The sequence below is a fragment of the Rhinichthys klamathensis genome, unplaced genomic scaffold, assembly GCF_029890125.1.
Source record: "Rhinichthys klamathensis goyatoka isolate OS25496 unplaced genomic scaffold, OSU_Roscu_1.1 h1tg000141l_1, whole genome shotgun sequence".
Taxonomy (NCBI): domain Eukaryota; kingdom Metazoa; phylum Chordata; class Actinopteri; order Cypriniformes; family Leuciscidae; genus Rhinichthys; species Rhinichthys klamathensis.
This window is the reverse complement of record NW_026606676.1, coordinates 816,420-837,063: the sequence shown is the minus strand read 5'-3', so window position 1 is coordinate 837,063 and position 20,644 is coordinate 816,420. Positions and strand designations below refer to the sequence as shown.

General features: G+C 50.6%; 1 protein-coding gene across 2 annotated transcripts; it reads left to right on the top strand.

Moving 5' to 3' along the window:
* The first annotated feature begins 2,468 nt into the window (after window positions 1–2,468).
* rpf2 (ribosome production factor 2 homolog) lies at window positions 2,469–20,397 on the top strand. Of its 2 annotated transcripts, XM_056257680.1 has the most exons (11): window positions 2,469–2,555; window positions 3,248–3,380; window positions 3,461–3,498; window positions 4,997–5,036; window positions 5,116–5,197; window positions 6,170–6,246; window positions 6,324–6,423; window positions 10,080–10,182; window positions 10,743–10,887; window positions 19,969–20,117; window positions 20,214–20,397. In XM_056257680.1, the coding sequence occupies exons 1-11, from the start codon at window positions 2,533–2,535 to the stop codon at window positions 20,245–20,247; spliced, it is 924 nt and encodes a 307-aa protein (XP_056113655.1). In that variant the 5' UTR covers window positions 2,469–2,532; the 3' UTR covers window positions 20,248–20,397. The 2 variants fall into 2 exon arrangements, with proteins under 2 accessions (XP_056113655.1, XP_056113656.1); XM_056257681.1 differs by lacking the exon at window positions 20,214–20,397 and having other exon boundaries at window positions 19,969–20,186.
* The last annotated feature ends 247 nt before the right edge of the window (window positions 20,398–20,644 follow it).

The following is a 20,644-nucleotide window of genomic DNA, read 5'->3' as shown; positions in this document are numbered from 1 at the left end:
ATCTTTCCTCTTGTTTTCACATGTTTGTTGTCTCTGAGAGACTGGTATGGATGGATGTGGGTCTGAAGCGTCTCCTGCTGATGAACTCTGAGGTTTGCTCTTGTTCACCCTAATCCGGTCATGTGATCAGCGCTGTAATGGCTGAATGTGTTGCTCAATGTGTTTGCCTCCATCCCCAGCATCAGTGTCTGTTAACTGGGTAATGTCTGACCTTTTTACAATAAATATATCTTCTAAACCAGCTGCTGTTGGTCTTGTGTGTGTGTCATCACACTGGTTTGATCTGAAGACTTCAACACTACATCCACGGCTCGTTCACAGTCTGAAAAATAAAGGACTTTTCCCAAAAATGTAATAATTTTTTTTTTTTTAAGGACTATAATCAGATCTCGCTTATCAAAACATATTTTCTTTCAAATTCTAAACGAGGTAAATTTATAAAATGGTACAAATAAAATGCAGCACATGCAAAGTTTGCAATGACTGTGGCAACTTTAAGTATGGGAACATTAAAGGGCTTTAGTGGAAAGAAGAGCCAATAGAAAGAGGGCATAATCTCTTACGTGATTATTAAAATATGTAAGTTTGTAAAATGTAAAGCATTTTCAATGCAATATAATTGAATTGCAATTACGATCTAATGACGTTACACTGCAAAAAAGACTAGTATTTTTTTAGTATTTTTATATTTTTGTATTTTTGTCTTGTTTCCAGTCCAAATATCAAAAAATTCTTAAATCAAGAAGCATTTACTAGAAAATTAAAACAAGGTAAGAAATTGTATCTTGTTTCTAAAAATATATATATACATATATCAAAATTGAGTTTGTTGAAACAACCTAAATTTGCCAGTGGAGTAAGAAAAATCATGTTCTATTTGAATTAAGATTATTTGTCTTACCCCATTGGCAAATTTAGGTTGTTTCAACTCACTTCTATCTATATTTCAAGATATAATCTGTCATTTACTTATCTAGTAAATAATCCTCCTTGATTTAATAATTTTTAGATATTTGGACTGGAAATGAGAAAAAAAAAAGTTTTAATGCACTGCAAAAAATGCAAGGATTTTTCTCAAATAACAAATGTAAACTATCCAAACTACAACTTATTTAATATATTATTTACAGAGTTCATAATTCTTGTGGAATCAATATAGTATAATGTTGGTGTCCTTGGGTCTGGGTTAATCAGCGGCTCCAGTAGAGGGTGGCAGACTAACTGAGTTAGTGCACTTCATTAAACACTGGTTCATTCTGGAAGGTTGTAAATAAAGAAATAATTTTAACCTTGAACAACACCTTTAAGGTGCAATCGACAAGCAAATCTGCTCCTAAGAGAAGCTGAATGTGACGGGATATAATCAATACATTGACCATGAGAAATCACTACTGAGAGGAGACTGTGACGCAGATATTTTGTCGATGCTTCGATAGGATGCTTCGATTCACATGATTTAAGTGTCATAGTCAAATTTAAGTAGGCTACTTCAACCACTTTGAGCACCTTGTACTAACTTTAAATATATGTGCTTGAAAAGAACTGAAATATACTTTTCTTTAGGAAACAAAACATTAAACTTCTTTTAAAGGAACACTGGGATTGTTGGCGCTCTAGCGGTTGATAAGCAAAGCCATAGACATAATAAATACAGGGTTAGGTATTTATTATTGTATTTATTTATTTACATAATGTATTTCATTTATCATGTCTATGAGCAAAGCTGCATGCTTCTCGCGGAAGAACACTGTAGCCGGAACTACTTCTCTATGACGCATCACGGGTTACTCCGCAGCATCCCGCTCAGTATAAAATAGTCCGAATATAAACATTTTATAATAAAACCTACTATAGGCCTACTGTAACCGAAAAGCACAGTTTGGAAAATGGATTCATGATCATAAATTATTAACAAAAATGAACAGTGCACCTTTAACTGTATAATATTATCATATTTCAATAAGCTGCATGGGATCAATTGTAAGTTTAAAATGGGCCAATATTAAAGTTAAACAAAAAGAGAAATATTTCACCTTTTAAAAAATTTTCCACTGCGTTTTATGTGTCCCTATATAGTTATGTTTTCAAGTATAATATAAATAAATGCATTGGGCTTTCACTGTAATGGGTAAAACAGACAACTAAATGGTTCGTTGCAATTATTTATATGACAATTAATCGCCAGTACAAAATTCAAATTTCATGACAGTCGGCATTAGAAGAAAAAAAGTTAATGTGACGTAAAGAATTTGCCATACAAGTATTCCAGTGACGAGTAACATCACGAAATAGCTTTACAAAGTTTACATTGTAATGACAATTTACGTGTAATGACGTTGTTCCTTGTAAAATATTACTATTAATAGTAACAAAATGTTGTCCTGTGAATTGTTAGTGTGTAAGCGTGGTTTCGTGAAGGACGAGAGAGACCTGTATTTTGAAACTTCCGGCTGCACCGGAAGCCGGTATCGTTGCGCTGGCTTCACAGAGCAGTTTCACGTGTTCCCATCACCGCAGACACACTCTTAAAATATGACGCATCTAGACGGGATCGTGTAAGTAAACTTTATGAAAACTTCACATTCCCTCTTGTCGCTGTAGTGAAGCTGTTGTTTAGGAAGGCAGTTAGTCGCTGAAGTGTGAGATCAGTATCAGTGTGACTCTTCGCCGGAGACACGAGAAAATAACATACAGTTCAATGTCTTCTCTCGGTTTCATGTGGATATACTTTGTTATTATCTCGGTGTATGTGTATATATATATATATATATATATATATATATATATATATATATATATATATATATATATATATATATATGTGTGTGTGTATTATATACATATGGTACTTTATACAAAAGAGGGAATAACGTTATAGGGACAGTAGAAGTGAGTGTAAAGAGCCCATGAACACACACACACACGTGTGTGTGTTGTTCCTCCAGTAAAGAGCCCATGAACACACACACACACACACGTGTGAAAGTGTGTGTGTGTGTGTGTTGTTCCTCCAGTAAAGAGCCCATGAACACACACACACACATAAGAGAGAGTATAGGGACAGTAAGTGACTGTAAAGAGCCCATGAACACACACGTGTGAAAGTGTGTGTGTGTGTGTGTTGTTCCTCCAGTAAAGAGCCCATGTACACACATACACATAAGAGAGAGTATAGGGACAGTATAAGTGACTGTAAAGAGCCCATGAACACACACGCGTGACAGTCAGTGTGTGTGTGTTCCCCCAGTAAGGCGAAGACGCGGCGCGCTAAGCGGTTCCTGCAGAGCCGCGAGCCGAAGCTGACGGAGAGCCTGAAGAACTGCATGATCATTAAAGGAGGGAACACCAGCGAGACGCTCTCTCAGTCCCTGAAGGACGTGGTGAGTTACGATCTTCATCATCCTCTTCATCAGCTGGGTGTGTGTGTGTGTGTTCCTCATCCACTCTGTGTGTGTTTCAGTACGCGCTGAAGAAACCCAATGCTGTGCTGTATAAGAAGTAAGTGTGAGTCTCAGAGGCATGAAGTGTCCTCCTGTGCTGTTATAACGGCTCCTAATGTTGTTCTGGCGTCTCCTACAACAGCTTCACACGCGTTACGCTCAGAAACACTGATCTCCTCATAATCTCCACTGCAGCTTCAGCTCTTTCTCTCAGTGTCTGAAACGCTTCAATACAGATTCAGTCTCTCTAAGCCCCGCCTCTCTGAGAGCTGCTCTGCTGTGATTGGTCAGAAAGCAAACGCTCATTATCATATCTGAATCTCAGCTCTTGATCACAGTGATACGAACAGTGATGATGGCGTGGGTTTCACCGTATCAATCTCAGAAAACAGCGTCTCCTCGACACGAACAACACGAGCCTAACTCTTCCAGTCTCAGATACACTACAGTGTTTGAGGGCGGAGCTAAGAGACGCTGCTCAGCCAATCAGGAGCACCGGCTGCAGGGAGTAACTTAGGGCTGCAACTAACGATTATTTTGATAATCAATTAATCGGACGATTATATCGGATAAATTCAATTTGATTTTTTTTTTATAACTAAATAAAACCCTAAATCAGGGTATTTATGTGTAAAAGTGTACTTTTAAAAGTGCAAAAGCCACACATCGAGTTTTACTAAGATCAACATATGCATTGTTTTTAATGATAATTGCTAATGGCAAGTTGACAACCATGATTAATGTAAAAAAAATATATAAACATATCCAACATAATTATTTTTGAACACAATTTTTGTTAAAACAAATTTACACAGACATGTTGTTCAGATGTGAAGATATAAACTAAAAACATCTCAAATATATAATTCATTTAATTTTTATTTGAAATTAATAGGCGATCCCTCACGCCGCATTACATGACTGTAAGACTCTGGTAAGGCTCAGCTGTGCGGCTTGACCACATATCAGTAGTGCTAGCAAAAAACTCAACCGTCTTAAGCTCCGCGGTGACTTTATCTTTGCACTTTTTGCACATCTCCGGTATGGCAGTCTGACTGAAGTATGTACGGGAGGGTATACTGTACCGTTTATCAAGCGTATTTATCAATGCCACGAACCCAGGCTTGGTCACCGTGCTGAGAGGCATCATATCTTTGGCTATGAACTCGGTTATTGCCCGAGTAATTTCCCCGTGCCGTCATACGTTCATACGGAGTGACACTTTCGAGCATTTCGGTCAGTGATCCCTGTCTTGAGGTATTTGGCTTGTCTGGCGCACTGGTGCCAGAAGCCATTGCTGAACAGGTTGAAGGGCAGCATGAAAAGTTGAGGCAGCCGAGTTCTCCACGCTTAAGCTCGCGTCACGTGACCACCTTGTAATCGTGCAAGTTGCGATTAGAGAATCATGTTTTCTCGTATCGCGATATTATCGCAAATGCAATTAATCGTTCAGCCCTACTCCAGTTATCTGTGGACCTGCAGATGTTTACACACACACAGCTGTATTACACCCTGCCTGACAGATCAGATCTAATGTGTGTGTGTGGTCCTGACAGGAAGAACATGGTCCGGCCCTTCGAGGACTCCACGGCTCTGGTGAGATCATGCTTCACACTCGTGTGTGTGTGTGTGTTGAGGCCTGTGTGTGTAACCATCCTGTGTTTGCTGCCCTCAGGAGTTCTTCTCCAAGAAGTCAGACTGTTCCCTGTTTCTGTTCGGCTCACACAACAAGAAGAGACCCAACAACCTCATATTCGGTGTGTGTGTGTGTTAATGTGTGCTGGTGTCCTCCACAGGACGCATGTTCGACTTCCACGTGTGTGTGTGTGTGTGTGTGTGTTAATGTGTGCTGGTGTCCTCCACAGGACGCATGTTCGACTTCCACGTGTGTGTGTGTTAATGTGTGCTGGTGTCCTCCACACAACGCATGTTCGACTTCCCCGTGTGTGTGTGTGTGTGTTAATGTGTGCTGGTGTCCTCCACAGGACGCATGTTCGACTTCCCCGTGTGTGTGTGTGTGTGTGTGTTAATGTGTGCTGGTGTCCTCCACACAACGCATGTTCGACTTCACCGTGTGTGTGTGTGTGTTAATGTGTGCTGGTGTCCTCCACAGGACGCATGTTCGACTTCACCGTGTGTGTGTGTGTGTTAATGTGTGCTGGTGTCCTCCACAGGACGCATGTTCGACTTCACCGTGTGTGTGTGTGTGTGTTAATGTGTGCTGGTGTCCTCCACAGGACGCATGTTCGACTTTCACGTGTGTGTGTTAATGTGTGCTGGTGTCCTCCACAGGACGCATGTTCGACTTCCACGTGTGTGTGTGTTAATGTGTGCTGGTGTCCTCCACACAACGCATGTTCGACTTCCCCGTGTGTGTGTGTGTGTTAATGTGTGCTGGTGTCCTCCACAGGACGCATGTTCGACTTCCCCGTGTGTGTGTGTGTGTGTGTGTGTGTTAATGTGTGCTGGTGTCCTCCACACAACGCATGTTCGACTTCACCGTGTGTGTGTGTGTGTTAATGTGTGCTGGTGTCCTCCACAGGACGCATGTTCGACTTCACCGTGTGTGTGTGTGTGTGTTAATGTGTGCTGGTGTCCTCCACAGGACGCATGTTCGACTTTCACGTGTGTGTGTTAATGTGTGCTGGTGTCCTCCACAGGACGCATGTTCGACTTCCCCGTGTGTGTGTGTGTGTGTGTGTGTTAATGTGTGCTGATGTCCTCCACAGGTCGCATGTTCGACTTCCACGTGCTGGACATGTTTGAGCTGGGCGTCGAGCAGTGTGTGTCTCTGAAGGCCCTGAAGGTGAGCAGCCGTGCTTGTGTGTGTGTGTGTGTGTGTGTGTGTGTATGATGGGAGTGTAACGTGAGCTGTGTGTGCAGAAGGACACGTGTCCCGTGGGAACTAAACCCCTGCTGGTGTTCGCCGGAGAGCTGTTCGACACGGACCGCGAGCACCAGCGCCTGAGGAGCGTCCTGACAGGTGCGTCTCTCACACACACACACACACATTATCTGATGTTTGATCAAGACTTTATCAGGTCTTGTATCTAATGACTCTTGTGTAGGACTCATGTCTCATGCACGTTATGGCGATAATCCAACTTCCTGTGCGTTAAACAGTATCAGCCAATCAGAAGGCAGCATTCAGACCAGCGCTTAAAAACAAAACAAAAATTAAATCGTTTACTCCGAGCAGAATCAATATTTTAACATTTGTTCATGTGTATTACCGTTCCGAAACCGGTTTGATTAGAAAAAAAAGCGGTTAAGGTTATTTATTACATTTTTTAAAAAACTCTTTTTGCCGTTTTCTTAACTCAGAAACACAGAGTCTTGCATTTGCCGTCTAGTCATAGCAGTACAGTAACATGGGCATACACACACACTGTAACATGGGCATACACACACACTGTAACATGGTCACTGCTGAACGCTCGTCTGGTTTCGGGGTCAGTCAAACGGTCAGCGGTGTCGGGCGCTAACTATTCAACCAATAAAAGCACTTTAAAGTCCGTTCTGTGGCGACCCCATGTGGAACAGGGCTGATGTGCTCATGCTCACGAGCTGCCGCTGAGACCCGCTGTGGCGACCCCATGTGGAACAGGGCTGATGTGCTCACGAGCTCCCGCTGAGACCCGCTGTGGCGACCCCATGTGGAACAGCGCTGATGTGCTCACGCTCACGAGCTGCCGCTGAGACCCGCTGTGGCGACCCCATGTGGAACAGCGCTGATGTGCTCTCGCTCACGAGCTGCTGCTGAGACCCGCTGTGGCGACCCCATGTGGAACAGGGCTGATGTGCTCACGAGCTCCCGCTGAGACCCGCTGTGGCGACCCCATGTGGAACAGCGCTGATGTGCTCTCGCTCACGAGCTGCCGCTGAGACCCGCTGTGGCGACCCCATGTGGAACAGCGCTGATGTGCTCTCGCTCACGAGCTGCCGCTGAGACCCGCTGTGGCGACCCTATGTGGAACAGCGCTGATGTGCTCTCGCTCACGAGCTCCCACTGAGACCCGCTGTGGCGACCCTATGTGGAACAGCACTGATGTGCTCACGCTCACGAGCTCCCACTGAGACCCGCTGTGGCGACCCTATGTTGAACAGGGCTGATGTGCTCACGCTCACGAGCTGCCGCTGAGACCCGCTGTGGCGACCCCATGTGGAACAGCGCTGATGTGCTCTCGCTCACGAGCTCCCGCTGAGACCCGCTGTGGCGACCCCATGTGGAACAGCGCTGATGTGCTCTCGCTCACGAGCTGCCGCTGAGACCCGCTGTGGCGACCCCATGTGGAACAGCGCTGATGTGCTCTCGCTCACGAGCTGCCGCTGAGACCCGCTGTGGCGACCCCATGTGGAACAGCGCTGATGTGCTCTCGCTCACGAGCTGCCGCTGAGACCCGCTGTGGCGACCCCATGTGGAACAGCGCTGATGTGCTCTCGCTCACGAGCTGCCGCTGAGACCCGCTGTGGCGACCCCATGTGGAACAGCGCTGATGTGCTCTCGCTCACGAGCTGCCGCTGAGACCCGCTGTGGCGACCCCATGTGGAACAGGGCTGATGTGCTCTCGCTCACGAGCTGCCGCTGAGACCCGCTGTGGCGACCCCATGTGGAACAGCGCTGATGTGCTCTCGCTCACGAGCTGCCGCTGAGACCCGCTGTGGCGACCCCATGTGGAACAGCGCTGATGTGCTCTCGCTCACGAGCTGCCGCTGAGACCCGCTGTGGCGACCCCATGTGGAGCAGCGCTGATGTGCTCCCGCTCACGAGCTGCCGCTGAGACCCGCTGTGGCGACCCCATGTGGAACAGCGCTGATGTGCTCTCGCTCACGAGCTGCCGCTGAGACCCGCTGTGGCGACCCCATGTGGAACAGGGCTGATGTGCTCACGCTCACGAGCTGCCGCTGAGACCCGCTGTGGCGACCCCATGTGGAACAGGGCTGATGTGCTCTCGCTCACGAGCTGCCGCTGAGACCCGCTGTGGCGACCCCATGTGGAGCAGCGCTGATGTGCTCATGCTCACGAGCTGCCGCTGAGACCCGCTGTGGCGACCCCATGTGGAACAGCACTGATGTGCTCATGCTCACGAGCTGCCGCTGAGACCCGCTGTGGCGACCCCATGTGGAACAGCGCTGATGTGCTCCCGCTCACGAGCTGCCACTGAGACCCGCTGTGGCGACCCCATGTGGAGCAGCGCTGATGTGCTCATGCTCACGAGCTGCCGCTGAGACCCGCTGTGGCGACCCCATGTGGAACAGCGCTGATGTGCTCCCGCTCACGAGCTGCCACTGAGACCCGCTGTGGCGACCCCATGTGGAACAGGGCTGATGTGCTCATGCTCACGAGCTGCTGCTGAGACCCGCTGTGGCGACCCCATGTGGAGCAGCGCTGATGTGCTCATGCTCACGAGCTGCCGCTGAGACCCGCTGTGGCGACCCCATGTGGAACAGCGCTGATGTGCTCCCGCTCACGAGCTGCCGCTGAGACCCGCTGTGGCGACCCCATGTGGAGCAGCGCTGATGTGCTCATGCTCACGAGCTGCCGCTGAGACCCGCTGTGGCGACCCCATGTGGAACAGCGCTGATGTGCTCCCGCTCACGAGCTGCCGCTGAGACCCGCTGTGGCGACCCCATGTGGAACAGCGGTGATGTGCTCGCGCTCACGAGCTGCCGCTGAGACCCGCTGTGGCGACCCCATGTGGAACAGCGGTGATGTGCTCACGCTCACGAGCTGCCGCTGAGACCCGCTGTGGCGACCCCATGTGGAACAGCGCTGATGTGCTCTCGCTCACGAGCTGCCGCTGAGACCCGCTGTGGCGACCCCATGTGGAACAGCGCTGATGTGCTCCCGCTCACGAGCTGCCACTGAGACCCGCTGTGGCGACCCCATGTGGAACAGGGCTGATGTGCTCATGCTCACGAGCTGCTGCTGAGACCCGCTGTGGCGACCCCATGTGGAGCAGCGCTGATGTGCTCATGCTCACGAGCTGCCGCTGAGACCCGCTGTGGCGACCCCATGTGGAACAGCGCTGATGTGCTCCCGCTCACGAGCTGCCGCTGAGACCCGCTGTGGCGACCCCATGTGGAGCAGCGCTGATGTGCTCATGCTCACGAGCTGCCGCTGAGACCCGCTGTGGCGACCCCATGTGGAACAGCGCTGATGTGCTCCCGCTCACGAGCTGCCGCTGAGACCCGCTGTGGCGACCCCATGTGGAACAGCGGTGATGTGCTCGCGCTCACGAGCTGCCGCTGAGACCCGCTGTGGCGACCCCATGTGGAACAGCGGTGATGTGCTCACGCTCACGAGCTGCCGCTGAGACCCGCTGTGGCGACCCCATGTGGAACAGCGGTGATGTGCTCGCGCTCACGAGCTGCCGCTGAGACCCGCTGTGGCGACCCCATGTGGAACAGCGCTGATGTGCTCTCGCTCACGAGCTGCCGCTGAGACCCGCTGTGGCGACCCGTCTGAGGCGCAATAATTAATCATACATTACATACAAGTTTAATTGCAACATTTTTCACATGCGATTATAACCAGATTTAGGCCGTGTTGATTTAGTTGAGTGTTTCCTCAGGTCACGTGTGTTGTTGAGGCCGTAACCGTCCTCTCATCTCTCTCTCTCTGCGTGTGTGTGTCAGATTTCTTCTGCGGTCCACGAGTGTCTGCGGTGCGTCTGGCTGGACTGGAGCACGTGCTTCACTTCACAGCGCTGGAGGGCAGGATCTACATGCGCAGCTACAGGTGACACACACACACACTCACTCCTGACAGCACCAGCCACATGTAAGTGTGTATTTCCCTCAGTTGTTCAGACTGCAGGACTGCTGAATGACTAAAGAAATGTTATCAGTAAGATGGTGGAGAACTACAATAGCTTAATATGTGGGTGAGCGCTGCTGTAGAGTGACGATATTGTATTGCAATATTTAGCACTGCAAAGTCAATACCTAATCAAAACTAGTTAGCACATCATATGTAATTGAAAGGGTATAATGGCAATATTGTTATGGTTACACTTAAAGTAGTTAAAAAATAGATGTTTGAGATGTTGATAATACCATTAATTGTAGCCAGTATAAATGAGAGAGAGAGAGAGTAAAAGAGCAATAGTTCTTTTATCCCAAATGTGAGACGTTCAAACGGACCAATCAGCTGATTACATCTTCCCTCATCGTACTAAAAGTGTGACGACTCATGGAGCCTGAAGTCCACACACCTCAGCCTACAGGCCTCGTCACTACCAGCCCCGCTGTCTTTAGGAATCACACGCACACACACTCCTGACAGCAGTGTTTCCACAGGGTGCTGCTGAAGAAGTCGGGCTGCCGGACGCCCCGGGTCGAGCTGGAGGACATGGGCCCGTCCTTCGACTTCACCATGAGGAGGAGTCACATGGCCTCAGACGACCTGTACAGAACCGCCCACAGGAAACCCAAAGGAGTGAAGGTGCGACTCACTCACTCACTCACACACACTCACTCACTCACACACACACACACACACACACACACACACACACACACACACACACTCACACCTATGTGCGACCTATGTTTACGTGTTCATTTGGCTTTGGTGATCATGATGCATTCAGAGTCGCAGTCGCAGTTATGTTGATGCAAACCCTTTCTTCAGTTTGATATTACTGTTGTACAGTAGAATATACCCTACTTCTCAATGTAAATATAATTCTGTCAGGTCCATTAAAGGTACAATATGCAGGATTTTTCACCACCAGGGGTCGCTAACCTCTTACAATAACAAAGACATTGATGACGTATATTCCACATTAGCTGAATTATGGATCTGGTCATCAAGCTGATGGATCTTTTATGGATGAGTGAATACATTAATGTTTTTAACATGACTGTGGTGTGAAGCAGGGCGCGATTGCTAGACGTATAACGTTACCAGCGCCACACACAATGTGAGTCCCGCGGATATAAAGGAATAAGGACATTTCATTCTACCAAACTACACGCAAGTGCTGAATTAACTCACACAGGTCAGTTTATTAGAGGAATTAAACTTGAGGTAACGCAGCGCTGCTTCACTTGCTCTAACAGTTACACTATCACACTAAACTGCATTTGAGTGTGTTAAATGTTGTTAGTTAGGTTGTTTGTTGGCTATATGAGACTAAGCTAGATCAACATTAGAATAACATACAGATCATATTCTAACATTTCATCATGTTGAACTAAATAACATTGATTAGTTTTATGTACATTTGCTCACCTGTCTAATAAAGTACGCAACACTCGCGTCTCTGTCGAGTGGAAGTCGCGGACGTGGAGCTCTCGGCATCTCGAAAGATGTGGATCTTCGTTTTAGTCCTCTTTTTGTCTCAAAGTCTGCTTACCATGGTCCATAATGTTTGAACAAAACAACAACAAAAGCGTGAGCGTCCTGCTAGGCATAACCCGGTTGTCAACGTCTGTCGCCATGGTTACTATGGCAGTGCGAGGTCAAACCTGACGAAAACCGAGGCTAAAACGGATATGACATCATTGACTGGCGACTCCTCACCGCTGCTCACACGCCCCGTTTCCTTGGTTAAAATCGCAATTTTCTCACGATTTACAAATAGTTTGAAACATTTGGGATATTGTAAGTAATCAACTAAACTAAATATATAACATTGGCCTATATTGGTTTTTGGATATTTTACTGCAAAAATCCTACATATTGTACCTTTAAGTCAAGAACACACATGACAATAAATGATTAGGAAATTGTATTGAATAAATCGTCCTCATCCCTCGCTCACTGCAGACTAGCGCTGGGTTTACTCCAGCACTCCTCCTCTCATCCCTCGCTCACTGCAGACTAGCGCCGGGTTTACTCCAGCACTACTCCTCTCATCCCTCGCTCACTGCAGACTAGCGCCGGGTTTACTCCAGCACTCCTCCTCTCATCCCTCGCTCACTGCAGACTAGCGCCGGGTTTACTCCAGCACTCCTCATCTCTCGCTCACTGCAGACTAGCGCCGGGTTTACCCTGGCACTCCTCCTCTCATCCCTCGCTCACTGCAGACTAGCGCCGGGTTTACCCTGGCACTCCTCCTCTCATCTCTCGCTCACTGCAGACTAGCGCTGGGTTTACTCCAGCACTCCTCCCATCCCTCGCTCACTGCAGACTAGCGCTGGGTTTACTACAGCACTCCTCCTCTCATCCCTCGCTCACTGCAGACTAGCGCCGGGTTTACCCTGGCACTCCTCCTCTCATCTCTCGCTCACTGCAGACTAGCGCTGGGTTTACTCCAGCACTCCTCCTCTCATCCCTCGCTCACTGCGGACTAGCGCTGGGTTTACTCCAGCACTCCTCCTCTCATCCCTCGCTCACTGCAGACTAGCGCTGGGTTTACTCCAGCACTCGTCCTCATCCCTCGCTCACTGCAGACTAGCGCTGGGTTTACTCCTGCACTCCTCTCATCCCTCGCTCACTGCAGACTAGCGCCGGGTTTACTCAAGCACTCCTCCTCTCATCCCTCGCTCACTGCAGACTAGCGCTGGGTTTACTCCAGCACTCCTCCTCTCATCCCTCGCTCACTGTAGACTAGCGGCGGGTTTACTACAGCCCACCTCCTCTCATCCCTCGCTCACTGCAGACTAGCGCTGGGTTTACTCCAGCACTCCTCTCATCCCTCGCTCACTGCAGACTAGCGCTGGGTTTACTCCAGCACTCCTCCTCTCATCCCTCGCTCACTGCAGACTAGCGCCGGGTTTACCCCAGCACTCCTCATCTCTCGCTCACTGCAGACTAGCGCCGGGTTTACTCCAGCACTCCTCTCATCCCTCGCTCACTGCAGACTAGCGCTGGGTTTGCTCCAGCACTCCTCCTCTCATCCCTCGCTCACTGCAGACTAGCCCCGGGTTTACCCCAGCACTCCTCATCTCTCGCTCACTGCAGACTAGCGCCGGGTTTACCCCGGCACTCCTCCTCTCATCCCTCGCTCACTGCGGACTAGCGCTGGGTTTACTCCAGCACTCCTCCTCTCATCCCTCGCTCACTGCAGACTAGCGCTGGGTTTACTCCTGCACTCCTCTCATCCCTCGCTCACTGCAGACTAGCGCCGGGTTTACTCCAGCACTCGTCCTCATCCCTCGCTCACTGCAGACTAGCGCTGGGTTTACTCCTGCACTCCTCTCATCCCTCGCTCACTGCAGACTAGCGCCGGGTTTACTCCAGCACTCCTCCTCTCATCCCTCGCTCACTGCAGACTAGCGCTGGGTTTACTCCAGCACTCCTCCTCTCATCCCTCGCTCACTGCAGACTAGCGGCGGGTTTACTCCAGCACTCCTCTCATCCCTCGCTCACTGCAGACTAGCGCTGGGTTTACTCCAGCACTCCTCCTCTCATCCCTCACTCACTGCAGACTAGCGGCGGGTTTACTACAGCCCACCTCCTCTCATCCCTCACTCACTGCAGACTAGCGGCGGGTTTACTCCAGCACTCCTCTCATCCCTCGCTCACTGCAGACTAGCGCTGGGTTTACTCAAGCACTCCTCCTCTCATCCCTCGCTCACTGCAGACTAGCGCCGGGTTTACCCCAGCACTCCTCCTCTCATCCCTCGCTCACTGCAGACTAGCGGTGGGTTTACTACAGCCCACCTCCTCTCATCCCTCACTCACTGCAGACTAGCGGCGGGTTACTCCCGCACTCCTCTCATCCCTCGCTCACTGCAGACTAGCGCTGGGTTTACTCAAGCACTCCTCCTCTCATCCCTCGCTCACTGCAGACTAGCGCCGGGTTTACTCCTGCACTCATCCTCTCATCCTTCGCTCACTGCAGACTAGCGCTGGGTTTACTCCAGCACTCCTCCTCTCATCCCTCGCTCACTGCAGACTAGCGCTGGGTTTACTCCTGCACTCATCCTCATCCCTCGCTCACAGCAGACTAGCGCTGGGTTTACTCCAGCACTCCTCTCATCCCTCGCTCACAGTAGACTAGCGCTGGGTTTGCTCCAGCACTACTCCTCTCATCCCTCGCTCACTGCAGACTAGCGCTGGGTTTACTCCAGCACTCGTCCTCATCCCTCGCTCACTGCAGACTAGCGCTGGGTTTACTCCAGCACTCCTCCTCTCATCCCTCGCTCACTGCAGACTAGCACTGGGTTTACTCCAGCACTACTCCTTATCCCTCGCTCACTGCAGACTAGCGGCAGGTTTACTCCAGCACTACTCCTCTCATCCCTCGCTCACTGCAGACTAGCGCTGGGTTTACTCCAGCACTCCTCCTCTCATCCCTCGCTCACTGCAGACTAGCGGCGGGTTTACTACAGCACTCCTCCTCTCATCCCTCGCTCACTGCAGACTAATGCGGGGTTTACTCCAGCACTCCTCCTCTCATCCCTCGCTCACTGCAGACTAGCGCTGGGTTTACTCCAGCACTCCTCCTCTCATCCCTCGCTCACTGCAGACTAGCGGTGGGTTTACTCCAGCACTCCTCCTCTCATCCCTCGCTCACTGCAGACTAGCGGCAGGTTTACTCCAGCACTACTCCTCTCATCCCTCGCTCACTGCAGACTAGCGCTGGGTTTACTCCAGCACTCCTCCTCTCATCCCTCGCTCACTGCAGACTAGCGGCGGGTTTACTACAGCACTCCTCCTCTCATCCCTCGCTCACTGCAGACTAATGCGGGGTTTACTCCAGCACTCCTCCTCTCATCCCTCGCTCACTGCAGACTAGCGCTGGGTTTACTCCAGCACTCCTCCTCTCATCCCTCGCTCACTGCAGACTAGCGGCGGGTTTACTACAGCACTCCTCTCATCCCTCGCTCACTGCAGACTAATGCGGGGTTTACTCCAGCACTCCTCCTCTCATCCCTCGCTCACTGCAGACTAATGCGGGGTTTACTCCAGCACTCCTCCTCTCATCCCTCGCTCACTGCAGACTAGCGGCGGGTTTACTAAAGCACTCCTCCTCTCATCCCTCGCTCACTGCAGACTAGCGCTGGGTTTACTCCAGCACTCCTCCTCTCACACCTTGCTCACTGCAGACTAGTGCTGGGTTTACTCCAGCACTCCTCCTCTCATCCCTCGCTCACTGCAGACTAGCGCCGGGTTTACTCCAGCACTCGTCCTCATCCCTCGCTCACTGCAGACTTAGTCCGGGTTTACTCCAGCACTCCTCCTCATCCCTCGCTCACTGCAGACTAGCGCTGGGTTTACTCCAGCACTCCTCCTCTCATCCCTCGCTCACTGCAGACTAGCGCTGGGTTTACTCCAGCACTCGTCCTCATCCCTCGCTCACTGCAGACTAGCGCTGGGTTTACTCCAGCACTCGTCCTCATCCCTCGCTCACTGTAGACTAGCGCTGGGTTTACTCCAGCACTCCTCTCATCCCTCGCTCACTGCAGACTAGCGCTGGGTTTACTCCTGCACTCGTCCTCATTCCTCACTCACAGCAGACTAGTGCTGGGTTTACTCCAGCACTACTCCTCTCATCCCTCGCACACTGCAGACTAGCGCTGGGTTTACTCCAGCACTCCTCCTCTCATCCCTCGCTCACTGCAGACTAGCGGCGGGTTTACTACAGCACTCCTCCTCTCATCCCTTGCTCACTGCAGACTAATGCGGGGTTTACTCCAGCACTCCTCCTCTCATCCCTCGCTCACTGCAGACTAGCGCTGGGTTTACTCCAGCACTCCTCCTCTTATCCCTCGCTCACTGCAGACTAGCGGCGGGTTTACTACAGCACTCCTCCTCTCATCCCTCGCTCACTGCAGACTAATGCGGGGTTTACTCCAGCACTCCTCCTCTCATCCCTCGCTCACTGAAGACTAATGTGGGGTTTACTCCAGCACTCCTCCTCTCATCCCTCGCTCACTGCAGACTAGCGGCGGGTTTACTAAAGCACTCCTCCTCATCCCTCGCTCACTGCAGACTAGCGCTGGGTTTACTCCAGCACTCCTCCTCTCACACCTTGCTCACTGCAGACTAGTGCTGGGTTTACTCCAGCACTCCTCCTCTCATCCCTCGCTCACTGCAGACTAGCGCCGGGTTTACTCCAGCACTCGTCCTCATCCCTCGCTCACTGCAGACTTAGTCCGGGTTTACTCCAGCACTCCTCCTCATCCCTCGCTCACTGCAGACTAGCGCTGGGTTTACTCCAGCACTCCTCCTCTCATCCCTCGCTCACTGCAGACTAGCGCTGGGTTTACTCCAGCACTCGTCCTCATCCCTCGCTCACTGCAGACTAGCGCTGGGTTTACTCCAGCACTCGTCCTCATCCCTCGCTCACTGTAGACTAGCGCTGGGTTTACTCCAGCACTCCTCTTATCCCTCGCTCACTGCAGACTAGCGCTGGGTTTACTCCTGCACTCGTCCTCATTCCTCACTCACAGCAGACTAGTGCTGGGTTTACTCCAGCACTCCTCCTCTCATCCCTCTCTCACTGCAGACTAGCGCTGGGTTTACTCCAGCACTCGTCCTCTCATCCCTCGCTCACTGCAGACTAGCGCTGGGTTTACTCCTGCGCTCGTGCTCATTCCTCACTCACAGCAGACTAGTGCTGGGTTTACTCCAGCACTACTCCTCTCATCCCTCGCTCACTGCAGACTAGCGCTAGGTTTACTCCAGCACTCCTCCTCTCATCCCTCGCTCACTGCAGACTAGCGGCGGGTTTACTACAGCACTCCTCCTCTCATCCCTCGCTCACTGCAGACTAATGCGGGGTTTACTCCAGCACTCCTCCTCTCATCCCTCGCTCACTGCAGACTAATGCGGGGTTTACTCCAGCACTCCTCCTCTCATCCCTTGCTCACTGCAGACTAGCGGCGGGTTTACTACAGCACTCCTCCTCTCATCCCTCACTCACAGCAGACTAGTGCTGGGTTTACTCCAGCACTACTCCTCTCATCCCTCGCTCACTGCAGACTAGCGCTGGGTTTACTCCAGCACTCCTCCTCTCATCCCTCGCTCACTGCAGACTAGCGGCGGGTTTACTACAGCACTCCTCCTCTCATCCCTCGCTCACTGCAGACTAATGCGGGGTTTACTCCAGCACTCCTCCTCTCATCCCTCGCTCACTGCAGACTAATGCGGGGTTTACTCCAGCACTCCTCCTCTCATCCCTTGCTCACTGCAGACTAGCGGCGGGTTTACTACAGCACTCCTCCTCTCATCCCTCGCTCACTGCAGACTAGTGCTGGGTTTACTCCAGCACTCCTCCTCTCATCCCTCGCTCACTGCAGACTAGCGCCGGGTTTACTCCAGCACTCGTCCTCATCCCTCGCTCACTGCAGACTTAGTCCGGGTTTACTCCAGCACTCCTCCTCATCCCTCGCTCACTGCAGACTAGCGCTGGGTTTTCTCCAGCACTCCTCCTTTCATCCCTCGCTCACTGCAGACTAGCGCTGGGTTTACTCCAGCACTCGTCCTCATCCCTCGCTCACTGCAGACTAGCGCCGGGTTTACTCCAGCACTCGTCCTCATCCCTCGCTCACTGCAGACTTAGTCCGGGTTTACTCCAGCACTCCTCCTCATCCCTCGCTCACTGCAGACTAGCGCTGGGTTTTCTCCAGCACTCCTCCTTTCATCCCTCGCTCACTGCAGACTAGCGCTGGGTTTACTCCAGCACTCGTCCTCATCCCTCGCTCACTGCAGACTAGCGCTGGGTTTACTCCAGCACTCGTCCTCATCCCTCGCTCACTGTAGACTAGCGCTGGGTTTACTCCAGCACTCCTCCTCTCATCCCTCGCTCACTGTAGACTAGCGCTGGGTTTACTCCAGCACTCCTCCTCTCATCCCTCGCTCACTGCAGACTAATGCGGGGTTTACTCCAGCACTCCTCCTCTCATCCCTCGCTCACTGCAGACTAATGCGGGGTTTACTCCAGCACTCCTCCTCTCATCCCTCGCTCACTGCAGACTAGCGGCGGGTTTACTAAAGCACTCCTCCTCTCATCCCTCGCTCACTGCAGACTAGCGCTGGGTTTACTCCAGCACTCCTCCTCTCACACCTTGCTCACTGCAGACTAGTGCTGGGTTTACTCCAGCACTCCTCTCATCCCTCGCTCACTGAAGACTAGCGCCGGGTTTACTCCAGCACTCGTCCTCATCCCTCGCTCACTGCAGACTAGCGCCGGGTTTACTCCAGCACTCCTCCTCTCATCCCTCGCTCACTGCAGACTAGCGCTGGGTTTACTCCAGCACTCGTCCTCATCCCTCGCTCACTGCAGACTAGCGCTGGGTTTACTCCAGCACTCCTCCTCTCATCCCTCGCTCACTGCAGACTAGCGCTGGGTTTACTCCAGCACTCCTCCTCATCCCTCGCTCACTGCAGACTAGCGCTGGGTTTACTCCAGCACTCCTCCTCTCATCCCTCGCTCACTGCAGACTAGCGCTTGGTTTACTCCAGCACTCGTCCTCATCCCTCGCTCACTGCAGACTAGCGCTGGGTTTACTCCAGCACTCCTCTCATCCCTCGCTCACTGCAGACTAGCGCTGGGTTTACTCCTGCACTCGTCCTCATTCCTCACTCACAGCAGACTAGTGCTGGGTTTACTCCAGCACTCCTCCCTTCATCCCTCGCTCACTGCAGACTAATGGCGGGTTTACTCCAGCACTCCTCCTCTCATCCCTCTCTCACTGCAGACTAGCGCTGGGTTTACTCCAGCACTCCTCCTCTCATCCCTCGCTCACTGCAGACTAGCGCTGGGTTTACTCCAGCACTCGTCCTCATCCCTCGCTCACAGCAGACTAGCGCTGGGTTTACTCCAGCACTCCTCCTCTCATCCCTCGCTCACTGCAGACTAGCGCCGGGTTTACTCCAGCACTCCTCCTCTCATCCCTCGCTCACTGCAGACTAGCGCTTTGAGGAGAGCGATTAACCATGTTCGACCCCAGCCGTCAAACTCACGTCATCAGAGAACCAAGCAACGTGTCAGATTTTGATTAGATATTACCACCACAAACTATTTTTTTCTGTGTATTAACTTGCACGGATTAATTTTTTACCACAAGACTAGTAATATGCGCTAACAAAGTAAATGGGATCAATTTGTGAGCAGCGTTTACTGTGAGGAGCTGAGGTCATTTTAACATGTAATCTGCACACATGTAAATAATTAAAGCCTTGTGCTTCTCTGTGGAAAACTAACAGCGCATATATTTATTTAACTGAATCACAGCCTTTGAGATTTCACAATAGCACTGCTATATTATGATTTTAAATGGTTATAATATATCACGTAGCCTTAGAAAAATGTGTAATAATGCGGTTCATGGATTCTCTGTGGAACATGCCACTTCCGGCATTTTGCCAGTTACTCGACACGGGTAAATTGCAATCGAGGATTTTTTAAATCGAATATTTGACTTTAATCGAGGAATCGTGACAGCCCTAATATTAATGATTTCAGTGAATTAGACATGCTTTTGAATACTAAAATGTAATTTGCCCGTTGAGATTGAATCCAGAGGAGTTGAAATGTAATGCGTTTGATGGGATATGTGTTGATCTGTGTACAAGCTCCAGATGATGCTCATGTGACAGTCATGTGCTTCTTCATTTCACCCTCAGCCCAAGAAGAAGAAGAACATCTCCCATGATGCCTTTGGCACCAGGTTTGGCCGCTTACACATGCAGAAGCAGAACCTGGACAAACTGCAGACACGCAAGATGAAGGGCCTGAGGAAGAGGAAGAGGAGAGGAGAGCCGGCAGAGAGTGTGTCCCCGAAGACAGCCAAGACAGACAACTGACCACACACCCACACACACACGAGATGAAGGGCCTGAGGAAGAGGGAGAGGAGAGCTGGCGGAGAGTGTCCCCCCGAAGACAGCCAAGACTGATGTCTGAACGAACACACACACACACACACACGAGACTGCGGACTGATGGTGTGTTTGACACTTCAGAGCTTTCACACACCTTCTCTACCAGATCCTCACACACACGACCAGCTGATACAGTGGAAATTTGATGCAATAAACAGATTTCTCCAGATAAGGTGTTTGTGTGTTGTTGAGAGCGAGAGCGTGTCTGTGTGTGCGCTTGAGTGTGTTCAGACTGTAATCATTCATCTTCTGTTTGACTTTACTGTCCCAGAAACATAAATAACTGTAGTCATTTAAAAATTATTTTCCTTGCAAATGTGAGTCTGATCTTCAAATTGATGCGCTGCTATATTTCACCTGCGATCTGGATAATTATTTACACCTGAATAAAGAATGAGAAACTAATCACCACTAAACTG